At 35.9% G+C, this 17,195-nt stretch overlaps 1 protein-coding gene across 2 annotated transcripts in view; it reads left to right on the forward strand.

The window, feature by feature from the left end:
* The window catches only part of LOC149539640 (sodium/hydrogen exchanger 1-like), a 111,292-nt gene that overhangs the window by 52,761 nt on the left and 41,336 nt on the right, over positions 1-17,195 (forward strand). For both annotated transcript variants that reach the window (XM_089800876.1, XM_089800875.1), the window contains 5 exons: positions 7,661-7,855; positions 8,048-8,094; positions 8,496-8,562; positions 8,697-8,797; positions 9,013-9,114. In XM_089800876.1, coding sequence (XP_089657002.1) covers positions 7,661-7,855; positions 8,048-8,094; positions 8,496-8,562; positions 8,697-8,797; positions 9,013-9,114 — 512 coding nt within the window. The remainder of the gene's footprint in view (positions 1-7,660; positions 7,856-8,047; positions 8,095-8,495; positions 8,563-8,696; positions 8,798-9,012; positions 9,115-17,195) is intronic.

Below are 17,195 nucleotides of genomic sequence, written 5' to 3' on the forward strand. Positions count from 1 at the left end.
AATTTCTTAGGTACTTTGAGTCCAGAGGACCTGATTGATCGGATTGGTGAGTTGGAAGATATTGGAGATTCGCTTAGAGTGAGATAAGCATAGGCTAAGTTGAAAAGGAAATGTTGCTTTGTCATGTAAAGAATTGCAGTGAGTTAGAGAAAAAGGTCAATTAAAGACCACTTAGTGGAGATTGATGGAGACATAATTGAAGGCTATATTCATTCTTGCCGATTATGAACTTGAGTTGTTTAAGAAGTTGCAGAATCTGAAGCAGAAGGATACGACTGTGAAGGATTATTCGAGGAATTTTACAAGTTAACACTTCGGTCTGGATGTAGAGAACTTTCTAAGGAAAAGGTGGCTAGATATATTAATGGTTTGAGATTCAATATTCAAGATGAGATTGGCATGTTGAAGATTGATTAAGGTGAGGATACTTATCAGTATGCTCTGAAGGCAAAAGATAAGTTGAAGAGAAGACATCAAGGTAATTCTTGAGAGAAGGAGAAGTAGGAACACTTGATGAAAGATAAGTCAGTGGCTGAAGATGAATCAAAACGTCTTGGTCTGAGGAGAAGAATATAGGTTATTTGAATGTCCAAATATGGACAAGAAGGTTAGTGATAGAAGAGTTGTTGTGGTGAATGAGAATGAGAATTCAGTGAATAAGCCCAAGGTGTAAGGTAACTTTTTGGTTCGATGAGTATTGCTCGATAAGAACATGCTGGCACTAGCACTGGCAATGACTCATCATCTGAATCCTCACTGTCACTGTCCTCACTCTTATTGCCCACCTCCTGAACGTTGTTCAATCCTGGTGCAAAACCCTCCTCCATAACTTGCCTCTCCAAATCATATATGTAATCCTATGTGAGCAATGTAGGCTGCTCCTATGCTGTCCAAGCATCAAAAGGATTGATGTCATCCAGATCAAGTGGCTGAATTGGTGATGATTTACCTTTCTTACGTGCAACTTAAGGTTATATTGCACAAGACAATATCATTTAGGCATTTTTGCACCAACTTGTTCCTCTTCTCTGCGTGAATGGATTCAAATAAGCTCCAATTACACTCACAATTGGATGAGTTACATGGCTGACATGAGGTTTGAAGAGCAAGTTTTTCCAGATTTGGGACATTTCCACCCCAATTTTGTCACCAAGCATCTGCAAGATACATATCAAAGAGTTAGAAAGCAAGATTAGGACATGTTTTTGTTGCTTAGTATTTATCTACTTATGATGCATGTGAAAGACTCCAAATTCCAAATATTGTACTTGAGGTTTGAGTGTGTCTGCCTCTCTTTGCCATGACTGAGGAGAGTGGCTTGCTCGTTGCATTTTGATATTCTTCCATCTCGGCCACAACGAGGGTTGAGGAAATACCTTGCTGCATGAATGGGTTGGTGGAGCTGATTGGTCCACTTATTGATAGTTTCCCATATGGGCTCAATTTTAGGTTGTTCTGCCTATATCGATATTTTACAGCCTCTTTGGCCCTATCTATGGTCTCATAAAGGGGCCCCATTGGGGTTTGTTCCCCGTCCACCAAGCGGAGAACTTTAACCAAGGGCCTCACCACCTACAATTGAAATGTAGAAAACAATAATTAATCAGAGAGTATGGTTATAAAATTTAAATTAATAATGAAAAACTTGATTAATGAATACAAAAAAATTAAATATATAGCTTTTGAAGTTTCCAAGTTACCTCAACAATTTTTGTAGTTAGATAAAAAAAAGTAGGCAGCAAAGACAATGCGTGCAACACCCTGTCCATCGGACTTCTTTGAATAATTTGACTCTAGCCATGGTGGACTCGCAAAGAATTCATATGAAGAAGAACACTTTGCAACGTTAAAAAAATCGTTGCAAATCTTGTGACTATGGGTCTAATCGAATCCTTCTCATGAGTGAAGTCCCTCATCAAGCAAAGGACCCAAGAGTGATTGTAGATATATTTTGTTATCTTCCTTGCATCCTGTACAACCGATTTCACCCAATCCAATTTCCCTATATCTTCCAAAAGAAGGTCAATAACATGCGTTACACAAGGAGACCAAAAGAGTGTTCTATGCTTTTTTTGTAAGAAACTACTTGCTGCCGCATATGCCACTATATCATCGGTTATGATTTGCACCACATTTTCAGCCTCAACCTCCATCACAACATTCTCTAGCATTAGAGCCAAAGTCTCAACTATCTTTACCTTGTTCGAGGCATCCAAGGGTTTTAGAAAGAGTACTTGATCCTTCCATGAAACCAAAAAGTTGATGATGGTACGGTTTTTCCATCCGTCCATCCATTTGAAAGTATGGTGTAGACATATTGTTTAACTGTAATTTTTGTGCTTCAACCACATCTTTACCCTAGAAACATCTTTCAACAATCTAGAAGCACAAAATAAAAAATGACATAGGTACACAACTTTGATAAAAAAAATTACATTAAACAAAAGTAAGTAAATTGTAAAATAATAAAAGTAATAAAGTTTGAAATGAGTAAACTAACCTCCCACTCAAGTCTGCAGGAGTAGGTGGCTTGTAGACCTCTCCCACTACTGTACAACCAGTCACAAAATTCAGAAAATATGAACTTGTTGCAACGTTGAAGGCGAGCTATGTTACCCGGAAACGTGTTTCCACCTCTAAGACCCAAGATTCGGAAACGGGGACGGTTTCGGGGACGGGGGGACGGCAGAAAACGTTTCCAAGCCGTCCCCACCTAGAGAGGAAAATCGGAAACGTGTCCCCGAAACACTGGAAACGGTCAACAAGTTTTCGAAACTTGTTGACTGTCCCGGGGACTTAATTTTGTTTCCTAGACGTTTCCAGAACTTTCAAAAAAGTTTCCGATTTTTAATTTTTACCACAAAAATAATAAAATTAAATAAGCCGCCTCTTGAACTTCAAATATATTAAAAAATGACTTCTAATGTTTTTTATATAGATTTATGTTTGTTAATGTTTATTGTCTAATACTTTAAAACTTTACAAGGAAACGAAATATTTTCATTTCCCATTCCCGACAGTTGAAGGGTTGAAGATCCAACGCAATTCACCTGGTCTGCAGTTTGAGAGTTTTTTGAAGACTCAAGAGCCGAGTTTTACAAGTATATTATCCTCTTGGTTGTTGACTTTATCATATGCTATAGAAGATTGGGTGTTTTCATTTTGTCATCTCTATCTAGGGCGAAATTAATCTGCACATTGCTGGGGTCGGGCTTGGTGATTTATTTGGCAAAGCGTGCCTATTTTTGCCGTCTAAGGCTAGGCAACACCCAGCGTTTTTTTTAGGGCCTGAATCACCATTAATCTGAAGCGATTTTATTGTGGGAAGCTCACATAATGTCAAGATAATGATAAAAATCGCTGGGTGTTATTTTTAAATTTTTTTGGGGAAGCAATCTACTGGGTAGACCAGCAAAAATTCCCCCTTGTCTGGCAAGCCGCAAGCATATTCAAGACCTGCATTGCATAAACTAGGGCCCTGCGAGTCATCTATACAGGCTTGCAATGATTTCTTTGGAGTTGTTTAAAACCATTTGTTTTTCAGTTTTCCTGGTTCTAGCTCCTTCAACCGCACTTCAACACACCCTTTTATTTTTGCATCGTGAAGGACCCCTTCCTCATCATAAATCTTTACAGTTAAATGCTGTGTGACAACATCTTCAACCTCGAACTCAAAATGTTCATTCCAGATAGGATTCAAATCGTTGTTCTTCAATACAAAGAGATCATTGATCAATTAGTTGATTGATCAAATCCAGATGGACACAACATCCTATATTTACTGTTAAAAATGTCTATTAAAAAAAACTTTAAAACTGTTATAAATTTATGAAATTATGATTAAATTTTAGCTCAAGAACATCTATCAGCTTAAGAGACATTTTCTAATTAACTTCATTGTTAAACATTTTTGGGATAAGATATCCAATTTGATGTTGAGAAAGATATGCCAAACATCTCTGCCCAGCAGGGAATATCTCAGCATAATTGTGTCAGAAATTTGGTGCTCAGGATGTTTGTCACGATGTTCTTATATTGTAACAGTTCAGTTTTTAGCAGAATTTACTATTTCAAAACTCCTGGATAAGCATACTTGAGTCTTAGTATGGTCTTGCTGTTCTTCATTCGTGCTCTTAATGGCCTGATGTACAGTACTGCAAAAGGATGGGTTTCATAATGAAACTTTCATTCTGAGTTTGGCTTTATCCATATTTATTTATTTTAAGATAATATCATATATGTTAATGTTAATGTTAAAGTATTCTAAGATTAATATTTAATATTTATTGTGTTAAAAGTTTTTGATATTTTAATACAATTTTTTTAATGTATGTCATGACTCATGAGAGAGAAGTCTAATTTTTATTTTCATTTTTGTTATGAATGTAGAATTGATGAATATTTTTGAAAATTTAGATATATATATATATATAGCTGTCCCCTGCCGTCCCCTGTTCCTGCCAAAAAAAAAAATGTCCCAGAAACCCTTCCCCCTGTCCCCCCATCCCGGAAACTTGGGGTAACATAGAAGGCGAGCTTGTTAACAAACCAAAAATTGGCACATTGAATGTCAACTTGCTGATGCACATCATGGTTCCACCCAGTACTCTCGAGTGATGGTTTTGCTCCAAGTGTGTTTCTATGCACAAAATAACCATGAATAGAATATTTTTATGGTCTACTCAGACCAGCAGAAGCGGAAGCTGAGCCTGAGTGCATGGTAGGTGTGCTGATCCGTGGGCCATGAAGAGAGCCCACTATTCTCTCAAGTGCTTCTTCTTCTTCATCAAGGGTGACAGGGATACCTGGTTAGAACCCACATCGGTTCATTATGCATCATGATCATTGTTTTAGTACAATCCAAACTAAGAATGGTGATTAGAAAATAATATATGATTCTTAAAAAGGAAACATATCTTGCGATTAAAAAATGGATGCCCTTCATGGCCAATTTTGCCCTTTCCCTTTTCAACTTTTCCTCTTCTTGGGCATCGAGCAAAGCAATCATCTCTCTTTTTGTTTCCTCTGTAGTTGCATCACAAACCCTTGTGTCACACTTTTTATACCTGCAAGGTGCTACTTCAAACAAGATATGCCTCCATGAATTTGTTTTTTGCATTTTATGCATATCACGCTATTATACTCTGTTCCTTCAAAGCTATATTCCCATGCACTTTCTCTAGCTGCTTTAGGATGCGTGCCTATGAATCCAGATGGACATGCATCTATGGGGCCACCACCAGATTCTGCAGCTGAACCAGTCGTACAGTAATCCATATTTGCCATTTAATGTAAAATCAACCTACACATATAAAATTCATATTGAAGCCACAGATTTTTAGAAATTTAATACACATATTTAGGAACAAAATAAATAAAATATATAAGTTTAAAACTTCAAGTAAGTTTAGACATAAGCTGAAACTTGAAAAAATAAAATAAAAAATGTATTAGATTATGAAATTATTGAGAAAAGTTGAAAGCTATGATTTTGTTTTGGAAAAATTGCTAAAACATGGTCTTAGATCTTTTAGTCATTACACTCTAAAACGTGTTAGAGAACATTGCAAATGGTATTATAGAATCTCAATAAAGTAAGATGGAACTAAGGCAAGACAAAACAATTTTTAACTCAAAGAGTTTTGTGAATCTGAATTTGCTTGAGAAGAGCTTTGTATCCGCTCCAAATCCACTTACAATCACTCTAGATCACTGCCAAACACTTCTGTTCTCCTGCTAAAGCCTTCTCCACTCTCCAAGATGGTCAATGCTGCAAATAAGTTCTGTTTTGGCATTTTGCTGGTTGTTCCAGATTCACTGTTGAAGCCTGCAATAACTTGTAAAGTTATCGCCAAGAAGTGGCAATTGTTGCACAGAGAAGTTTGAAACTTCTCTTTCCTGATTTCTCGCACGAAAAGGATGAGTTTTCTTGCGGCATCTAACTTATCGCGAGAAGCTGTTATATTGCCACTATGGTTTGCAACTTTGCATTACTTACATAGTTCCTTTGGTTGTCTTATGGAGTTCTGCATCAAAAACCAGTTGTCTTTTTGCTGGTTGATATGACGAAGTAGCATGGACATACATTTTTGCAGAAGGGTAAAGCAGCCCCCTTTTCTTCAATTTGTTGTGGCAACCCAGCCAACATATCATTAACATAACTATTAAAGTTATCTGAGGATGAATTGCTGTTGGTGAGGAGGAGAAATATTATGATTTTTCTGAGCATAAGGCAATCGTAGTAAAACCAAACTGCTTATTATTCTGCCACCTGCAGAAAGAAAAAACGTGGCAGCAGCTACTGGAGCACAGGATTCTTCCCAGGAAATAAGTGAAAGTTGTTGCATCTTCCTTACTGGTACTTGTTTTGATTCTAATACAGTTGAACTGGCATTGGAATCCCTCAAGAGATGGAGTCCTTTGGAAAGTGGAACTTGAGGTTACCATGATGGTGTACATGTTACAAGCCAATTGTTGCATACTTTCAGCAAGTTTACTTTTGTTCTTATTATCACTAAGAAGTTTGCACAATAACCTTCTGTTGGTTGTGGAGATGCCGACAGTTATAGTTTATATTACTTAAATATTTATTATTGTTGTCTTATGGAGTTCTGCATCATAACTGGTTCTCTTTTTGCTGGTTGATATGATGAAGTAGCTTGGACATACGTTGCTGCAGAAGGGTATAGCGGCCTCCTTTTCTTTAAGATGTGGTGGCAACCCAGCCAACATATAATTAACATAACTAATAAAGTTAGCTGGGTATGAATTGCTGTTGGTGAGATGGTATTGTTGGTAAGGAGAAACATTATGATTTTTCTGAGCATATGGTAATGGCAGTAAAACCAAATTGCTATTATTCTGCCACCTGCAGAAAGAAAATACATGGTGGCAGCTACTGAAACACAGGAGACAACATGTTCCTCATGATTTACAGTGGCAACACTAGAAGGCCTTAAGTTATTTTATGACTGGTGAAATGCTTAGCAGACAAGGATCAAGCTTATATTAAGTACATTATGTTTAATATTAAAAAGGTTGCAACATGAAAAAATTGAGTTTGCATGTTGTGCTATTCAACTTCAAGTGGCAAATGTCTTTGCCAAAGATTGTGAAGAGAGAAATTCAGAAAAAAAAAAAAACAACTTATTACTTTCACCATTAAGGACAAAAATTGTAGAAAATGGATGTTCATATTGTGAACATGGACGGTAGACAGAAGAGTATTAAGGTTGTACCACAGGGTTATGATTTAGAAGAGCAAGAAATGTATTATTGTGATATTTATACATGATACTTGTCTAGTATATATAATAGCCCATAGATAGAGTTGGAATCTATAGAATCAAAAGAAATAGAAGTTGCAAGATTGCCACAGATATTAAATTTACTTCAGTATTTTATTTCTAATCATCCATACAAATTAAAGTTACATTGAGTTCCTGCATGCTATGTTTTGCTTATAAGATTCAATGCGATTGGTTAATTCCTTTTGTTTTGAGCAAAGAGAACAAGAACTAAAATTCATGCTGGTTTCATTTTAGGAGTATGCTATGTAATGCATACTCATGGTGTTCCTGTTTATTTGTCAGCTAATGTTTCTATTATTTGGTGTGACATTTTCTTGAGAAATATAAATCTGAATCCTCTTATGATGCAGATATTGAATCAGGATGAAACTCCTTTACTCTATAGTCTGGTATTTGGGGAAGGTGTTGTAAATGACGCTACAGCTGTCGTTCTTTTCAATGCCGTTCATAACTTTGACCTCACACACATTGATGGGATTACAGCATTGCAATTATTTGGCAACTTTGTTTATCTCTTTTTCACAAGCACAGGATTGGGAGTTGCAGTAAGTAAATCTTCATAAAACTGCCAACACTTGCTCAAATAGTCCCGAAGATGAGACTTGTCATGTGGATTTTGTTTAGTTAATAATGTATACATGTTTCTCTCTATTAATGTAAGCTTTTGTGGAGCTGCAGTGAATTTATAAAGGTTTTTTCTCAATGCATTCTTACTCTTCTTTCCATTGATATTGCAGGCAGGACTTCTAAGTGCGTATATCATCAAAGCATTATATTTTGGAAGGTTGGCTGAAAACTACAGTAGCATTTTTTAGAATCTTTCTGGCTAGATGGTTGTTTTTAAAGTGCATAGAGCTTATGTTTTTATTCAAATACATTACTGAAAGCAAGACAATCATTTTGCATATACTGCCCTGGTTTTTTTCTTTTGTTTTTTTAGAAGTTTCCCCCTGTTTGCTTTAGGTAGACCACAGCTTGATGACCTTTGATTATTATCTGGTTTGTTTTTCCAAAGTAAAATTTTTGGTTCATCTCTTCTACAGAGCATCACACAGCTTTCCTTTTCAAAAATGTCCTCTGAACATTTTTTTTTAACAGTTACGGTGAGTGATGCAGTAAGCTTTACTTTGTCATTTTCTCTGGTGATTGATTTGCTTCTTGTATGTACATTGATCATGTAATCAGACATTCTACGGATCGTGAAGTTGCAATCATGATACTCATGGCCTACCTTTCGTATATGCTTGCTGAAGTAAGTAAATGTTTTCATTAGAAGGCTTTGGTTACCATCATTATGTTTTTTAGGTGGTTTATAGATTGAATGTTTTCTCATCTTCTTCCATTTAATACCAAATTTTAAATTACATGTCTTTTGTCATTGTGCAGCTGTTTTATCTGAGTGGCATTTTGACTGTTTTCTTCTGTGGCATTGTAATGTCCCACTACACATGGCATAATGTTACAGAAAAGTCAAGGGTTACGACCAAGTATGTAAAAGAGTTCACTTAAATCTGTGATGTCATTATCTATAGAACAACAAAATAAAATAAATTAATAACATATATTTGTTATTATTTTTTCTGGTTTTAATTGCACATTTAGCTTTTGAAAAATAAAGGATATCAGTTAAAGTCAAATCTAAGATATTCCCTCTGCCCCTTTGGTAACTGTTATTGAAACTCATGATATTCAATGGATGCAGGCATTCATTTGCGACAATGTCCTTCATTGCTGAAGTATTTATATTTCTTTATGTGGGAATGGATGCCATGGACATTGAAAAGTGGAAAATGGCTAAAAGAAGGTGAGATGAGCTATAAACCTGCATTTTGTTGTTAGCAAATGAATGTTTATTTTTTAACATGATTTGATGTAAAGTTCATTATATTTTTGTGCAAATATGATTTTATTATATGTTATCATTTAACATTGTGCCTATTTGTTCTAGTGTAGAGTTGACATAACTGCAAAAAGTCTCTTATGTTTAGCTGAAGGAACCTGGAACTTGTAATTTTCAGCTTCAAATCCGAATGTCATATCCTTGACTCTAAGTGAAGACATCTTAACAAAATTATGCAAAATTCTCAATCTTTGCTTATAGCAGTGTTGTGATGTAATTACACATTGCCCCATTGCACATGGGGATCCCCAGTTTTCCCTTTTAAGGTTTTAGGTTTTATTGTTTATGCTTCAGTCTCTGATCTTTTGACAGTGCAAATTTTAGGATTTCAATCCAAGTTCGGCAGATTAAAAAATGTGTCATCAGGAGAAAGCATGACTAAATGTGTAATCTGATGCCATGAGGTTCAGAAGGACCAAATGACGAAGATCGATATTGCTTGAGGTCAATTCTGGCTATACTACTTTTTAGGAAAATGTTTTTTTTAATGCCTTTTTGAAAGTTTCATTTTTGGCATTAATAGGTCAGTTGGGTTTTGATTTTTTCCTCCTTTTTTGCTTGTTTTTGAAGTTCCTTTTTTAGAACTTTCTAGTTTGGGGAAGCTAGAGGCTATGTCTGCAACTGAGATTATTGTGAAAATCCCAGATTTCAAGAATTCACAGAAATTTGTGGAAAATCTGGTTTGCAAGACCAAGTCCGGCTAGGTATTGAGGTTAATTGCAAAAAAATGTGAAGAGTTTGGGAATTCCTTTGCAAGACATGAATTTCAACCTCTCAAGAGAGAATTTCTCAAACCAATGTCAAATCCACCAACAAAAATGAGGAAAATCCTCAAAACCATGTGAAGTCCGACCAAAGAAAGGAAAAATTCCTTATTCTACCCAAGGTAAAATAAGGAAAATCCATAAGTGATTACAAAGACTGCTCATTTTTGGGAAAGCATGGAACTTGCTTTAGGCATAACATAGAATTCCTCACTCCACCCAAGGTAAAATGGGGAAAATCTACCTGCTCCAACATGGAAGAATCCTCAATCCGTTGTCAAGTCCACTTAAGGAAGAAGGAAAATTCTGAGAAAAGCATGATAAAGCCCAATCAAGAAAAGAAACGAATTCCCTAAACATAAAACTTAAGGAAATTATGGAGAAGAAAAAGAAAGAAATCAATTTGGAAATAAGAACGGAAAAGATACTTGTGCAAAAAAAGAAATCAACTTGAAGAGAAAGAAATTAAAGCAAGTTCTGTAGAAACAAGTTTCTTTACTCCAAGGAGGTCAATTTACTAGGAAAAAAAGAAGACAGAGCTTTGAAGAAGAAAGACGAAGCTAAAAGAAAAAAAAAAAAATGGTTTTATTTATCCAAGAGGGATTGACCATGAAGGAAGAAAGGGAAAAATTAAACAAAAAAACACAAAGCAACAAAGTATTAAATCAATTTCTTCTTGGATGTCAATAATTTCTATAAATACATAAGCACTTCTTTTATTCACAAAGTGAGAATCAAATCTCTAGATCTCATATGGAAAGTGAAGTTTTCTTAATTTTAGAGGCAATGTTCAAGTCCTTTTCTTGATTTCCTTGAGGATTTTTGTCAAGGTTTTCTAATCCGAGTGGCAGTTTCTAACATTTTTTTCATTCAAAATAAGTTCTTTTGAAAGTGATGAAAAATTTGCTAAATGTTGACTACCTAGGTGAAGGTGCAGACTATAGATGAAAATCAGTTTCAGAGCAAGAGAAGAGTTGGAAAATTGTGGAGTCAATGAGTTTGACTAAAAAACTACACAGTTAAGTCCTGATAGCAATATCACAAATTGTGGAGTCCAAAGCCATTTGAGGTTCAAATTACCTAGCATCCAAAGAAAATTCCAAGTGGGAAAGAGGAAATGGCCAAGTTTCAAAGGGAAAATGTTTAGTTTATGCATTGAAAAGAGAGTGAAATCACTAAGGAATCAATGGTGAAAATTGCCTCATTATGAGAAATATCCTAAAAATCAGACATGATAGTGCATTTCCAAGGACGAGTCGTCATCATTATCAAAATTCACAAGGCCATTTTTTATATTTTTGGAAAGATTGGTGAAGTGACTTTAATGACTTATTAACAATTTTCTCAACGTTTGTTCTGTTGCAGGTTTAATGCAAGCTTGTGATGAGAAATGAACAATCAAGGGTAGACAAAGACAAAGGAGATGCCACAACAACCCTAAATTTCCAAAGATCAAGATCAAAGGAAGGAATTCAAATGGTATAAGGAAAAATGACATTCACAGATGAGGAGAACAAACACAACCAAGGACTTCACCTACAATAAGTTTCAAAATAGGAAGAGGGATGGATGGGCAAGGGAAAATTTCAAATACATCTTCTTCATTTCATAGTTCACACCAAGTAGTCCAAGATTTGAAGATTTGAAGAGCATTCAAGAGGGTGAAAATTTAGAGTTCAAGGATGTTTAATGATGATGCAATTAGGGAATATTTTCCCAAATTCCCAAAACTGAATAAGAATTGTTTAAAACTAACTTCATTCAAAGAGACAAGCACATTAAGTTGGAAACCACTTATCACTACCAATTAGATTATTTTAAGACAACCTGTCCAAGTTTAGCGGACTTGACCTTATCCTTGATCAAGAAAAGCTCCATTTGACTAGTTCATTTTTCATTGGTTTTCCTTAGATAATCATTGCAAACTCTAATTAGGGTATAGTTTCCTAAATCTTGGCCATCGATCGTAAATTGATTTTGGCCCTTCATCTGTATTTGAACTCCTATATGAACCCCTCTCATTTCATTCATAAAGGAGAGATTTAGAGAGATTGTTGCATAAAACACTTCTTATGTAAATTCATTGTTCAATTCTTGGTGAATTTAATATCTTTTTTCATGTTGCATGGTTTCTTGTTTCTCACATAGAGTAGATTTAATTTTCAAGTTATTAAATTGGGTTAAGGATTTGATGAGAATGTTTATTTTGGAATCAATATGTTCTTACCTTTGAAAGTTGGATGATTTTCAACTATTGTGCAAGGTTGGTCTGAACTTGTGAATGAAAACTTAATTTTCATTACCATGTCCATTATTTAGATGTTGGTGAGCACATGTAATGTGAAAATAATTTGGATCCCTTAGAAGATAGCATCTTCCTTGTGTAATTTTTAAATTTGGTAAAGGAAGGATTGGTTTAGATTCAATGTTTGCAAACTTGTCTACAATAGTTCATAGGTCTAGTTAGAGTTAGAATAATCTTCCTCAACCGTTGATCTTTTTCCTTTTTAAAAACCTCAATAGAAGAAGAATCTAGAAGCTCAAATGCAAAATCATTTGAAAGCATGGAAATTAATACCACATAAGACCCCTTGGATCATGGAAAACAAAGCACATGCATTTGGAACCTTAGAATCGTCGTTGTGATCATATGGTTTGTTTGTTTAGCATAGTTGAGGTTTTTATTCAAGATAGAATAGAGTTCCCTTGCTATTTTATTCTATATGGTTCGTGTCCTAAAACACACTCCAAGTAGTAGTAGAAGGAATCGGTTGACTTCAACTTTGAGAATAGTTATTTTCTAATATATAATATCATGGATAGTAAGACAATGGAATAACAAGAAACTAATCAATTAGTGAAATAAGAATGTAAACACAAGCAAGCAAGGTTGATCAATTGCAAAGTTTGATACAATGTTATAAGAATGTATAATATTCTCTCTTCATCAAGCAAGGTTGATCAATCACAAAAGTTTACCTCTTCAAGGTGAGTTGCCTCCAATTAGCTGGTTTGGAGTATTGAAACAATGCAAATTCTAGTCACATTGGCAAAGAGATCCTTAGAGAGGTGCATCTATTATCAAAGTCCTTGATATGGCTTACAATATTATTCCTTGTCTCTACATATTCAGGTGAATATTAGAATGCAAGTATGGTGCATAATGGTCACATGTTCTTGGATACTTGAGTAACTTTGTTTACAAAAGCTTGTTTTCATCATTAAATATGTTTTTCACTTATGTTGATTCCTTGATGCTTATAGTCTACTAAAATGTTAGTTAAAACTTGATACACCTTTTCCACACAAAGCATATAGATGCAAAACATTGCTTCAAATTAATTCCCATATTCTTTAATATTTCATGCATCCAATAGAGTTGCTACTTTCAAATGCAGGAAGGATGTTAAAATTGTTTATTTGTTTGGATCCAATGCAAAAGTTACCAATTTAGAGTTTTGCCAAAGGTATGTGAAAGTGAAACGCAAATCTTGTTTTTGATGTGAAGCATATTTAGCATATCAGAAATCTGATGGAGACAATCTTTGGCTAGTAATTACTACCTAAAAAGCATTTGTCACTTAGGAATTATTTGTCAGAGACATCCCTTTTGAAGTCTATGTAGTATCAAAATATTTTAACATCTATGCATAACTAATGGTTTTTAACTTTTTAAATAGTGTTCCATGGGGTTACTTTCCCCTTGAAAATCTAGCTCTTTTTGGGATAAGGATGTCCCCAAGATGTAAAAACTTATGGGAAACGTTCCCCTGACGTCTTGCCACCACCATTGCTTATCAACGTATGTCTCTTTCAAGGAGGACATTTTTTGGGGCATATCTTTCTTTTTGCAAGGAAACATTGGGATGTCCGTAAGACCCTTAGGGGACATGATCGTGTATCTTAAATGCACTCAAAATTGATGTAACCCCAATGTCGTTAAAGAATAGTTCAGAATTTGACACAAAACAAATGTTGCAGAATGCCATAACTCTTCATTAAAAATTTTGCAACTCTACTTTGCCTCTACAATGAAAACAAACACCTACTTATTACAAATCCAAAAATTACCGTATTTGGCAAATTTTCGAGAAAAATGGAAATTTCCATTTTTGGTAATTTTAAAAACTCATCCTATGAATCTCGATTTTTCCTAGGAAAAGTCCCCAACTAAGGCAAGACAAATTGCCAACTAATCAACGAAATCAAAGATACGATTTCAGATTTATTACAAAAACAAAATTCTAAAAAAACTAGAAAAAACACTAAAAGCCAATTTTGGAGGTCAAGATGAGTTTTCAGGCTTCCGAAAAAATGTCAAAACGGCCACCTATTGAGCTGAGCTTGATTGGCAATCCAAAGAACTCCTAGTGCAACTACCTATAAAATTTCAGCCAAAACCCACATTTGAGTCAACAGCCTTGACCCTCGGATGCCCTTGCATCATTCTCCCCTGCTTGAAAAGAATGAAGCTCTTGCGAGTTCCGGTCCTCAAACTGCTTCCTTTTAGGCTCATCTAGCTTTTGCAACTCCCATTCCGTAATCCAAGTGCTATTAGTCGGTGCCAACCCTTCCCACTGCACAAGGTATCTGTTGTAGTCATCCTGATGAGTCTGAACAATCTTCTTGTCTAGAATCTGTGCAACCTTTTCTCTCTTTTTGATGGGTATGGTGTGTGTCTAGTCTACCTCATCCTCTTTTTCAATAGAGGTATCATCACCATGGAAAGTATACAAATCAGAAATATTAAACAGAGGAGATATATCAAGACCACTTGGGAGCTCTACCTCATACGCATTATCATTAATCTTCTTCAAAATCTTGCAGGGACCAATTTTCTTATATTTCAATTTATGATAAGTCCCAGTAGGAAACCTCTCCTTTTTGAGGTAAACCATCACTAGATCCCCTGCATTAAAAACTTGATACCTTCGAGTAGCATCTGTAGAAGCTTTGTACTACTCATTGCTGTCCTGCAACTTTTGTCTTACATTTTCTTGCAACTGGTGGAGTTGCTCTACAAAGGCTTCTCCATCATCACTGACTCTATCACCCAAAGGAAGCTGCACCAAATCGAGAACACCTTGAGGGTTATGTCCATAAACAACTTGAAATGGTGACTTACCAGTTGACCTGTTCACAGAGCTATTATAAGCAAATTCTGCTTGAGGAAACGCCAAATCCCATTGTTTGGGCTTCTCTCCAGCAATATATTGCAACAGATTACCCAAACTATGATTGACAACTTCTGTTTGTCCATCTGTTTGTGGATGGTAAGCACTACTGAACTGTAATTTTGTTCCCATTTTCTTCCATAACGTCCGCCAAAAATGACTCAAGAACTTGGTATCTCTGTCAAAGGTGATTTTTTTTGGTACCCCATGCAATCTGACTATCTCAGAAAAGAATAACTCAGCCACCCTAGTAGCATCACTAGTTTTCTTAGAAGCAATGAAATGAACCAAACTTGAGAATCTGTCCACAACTACAAAAATAGAGTCATTACCTCGCTGTGTATGTGACAATCCCAATACAAAATCCATACTCAAGTCTGTCCACGGTCTAACTGGTACTGGTAATGGCATGTATAATCTAGTGTTCTGGGACTGCCCTTTGGCTACTTGACAAACTTGACACCTCTTCACAAATCTGGTGATATCTCGCTTCATCTTTGGCCAATAGTACTTATTTGCCACCAAAGCTATTGTTTTATCCTTCCCGAAATGCCCAACCATACCACTACTATGAAATTCCCGAATAATATTTTATCGCATTGAGCCTATAGGAACACATTGCTGCTTTCCCTTGAATAAGTAACCATCTTGCATTAGATAATCACCTTGAATAGTGTTTGCATGTCTAGGTACTGGATTCTTCAACTGATCAACAACTTCCCAAAAGTCACTATCAGATTCATACAAGTCTTTGATTGCATCAAAGCCAACCACCTCTGTTTCTATGATATTCAGAAGAACAACTCGCCTGCTTAAGGCATCTGCAACTTTATTCTATTTCCCTGATTTATGCTTTAGAGCAAAGGTATACCCTTGTAGGAAGGAGACCCACATTGTATGTCTAGCGTTCAATTTCTTTTGTGTGTTCAAGTATTTTAGAGCAATATGGTTTGTAAACAACACAAATTCTCTGGGTACTAGATAATGCTTCCAGTGCCTCAAAGCTTGCACAATTGCATAGAATTCCATATCATATGTAGAATATTTCTTCCGCACATCATTCAATTTTTCACTAAAAAAGGCAATGGGTTTACCTTCTTGGCTAAGTACAACACCGATGCCCACATGTGAGGCATCACAGTCCACTTCAAACACTTTGTCAAAATCTGGTAGTGCTAGTATTGGAGCTTTAGTGACCTTCTTTACGTATTGGAAACTCTCTTCAGCCTCTTTGGCCCACGAGAACTCTCGACCCTTAGTGCAATCTATCACAGGTGCTACAATGCTGCTGAAATTATGATTGAACTTTCTATGAGTCTCATAAAAGTACCAGGTGCATTGGATAAACCAAAAGGCATAACCTTCCATTCATACAAACCATCCCTAGTTTTGAAAGCTGTTTTCCGCTCATCCCCCTCTCGGATGCGGATCTGATGGTACCCACTTCGTAGATCAATCTTAGAGAAATACTTCATTCTAGCAAGAACATCCAGCATGTCATCCAAATGTGGGATAGGAAAACAATACTTGATGGTTATTCTATTGATGGCTCGACTGTCTGTGCACATCCTCCACGTTCCATCTTTCTTTGGAGTTAATAATGCTGGGACAACATAGGGGCTCATGCTTTCTTGTACTAAGCCCTTTTGTATGAGCTCAGTCACTTGTTTGTCCAGTTCTGCATGCTGGGTGAGACTCATTTTATATGCTGCTTGATTGGAGAGACTTGCTCCTGGAATAAGATCAATATGATGTTGGATATCTCATTTTGGGGGAAGTCCATTAGGTAGCTCCTCTAGAATGACATCTGAATATTCTTCCAACACTGTAGCTACTTCTGGTGGTATAGTCAAGTCTTCCTCTTTCCCCTTTTGTCCTACCAATGCATAACAACACCCTGTCACTTTCATCTCCTTAACAAGTTCTTTTTCAGACATCATACTTTGAGTTTTTCCATCACCCTTTAGAGGTAATAAGACTACCTTAGATCCATCCTTCCAAAAGATGTAAGTATTCTTTTCCCCATTATGAACAACCTTTCGGTCAT

The sequence above is a fragment of the Cupressus sempervirens genome, chromosome 9, assembly GCF_028749045.1.
Source record: "Cupressus sempervirens isolate cs-2001-9-10 chromosome 9, ASM2874904v1, whole genome shotgun sequence".
Lineage (NCBI taxonomy): Eukaryota > Viridiplantae > Streptophyta > Pinopsida > Cupressales > Cupressaceae > Cupressus > Cupressus sempervirens.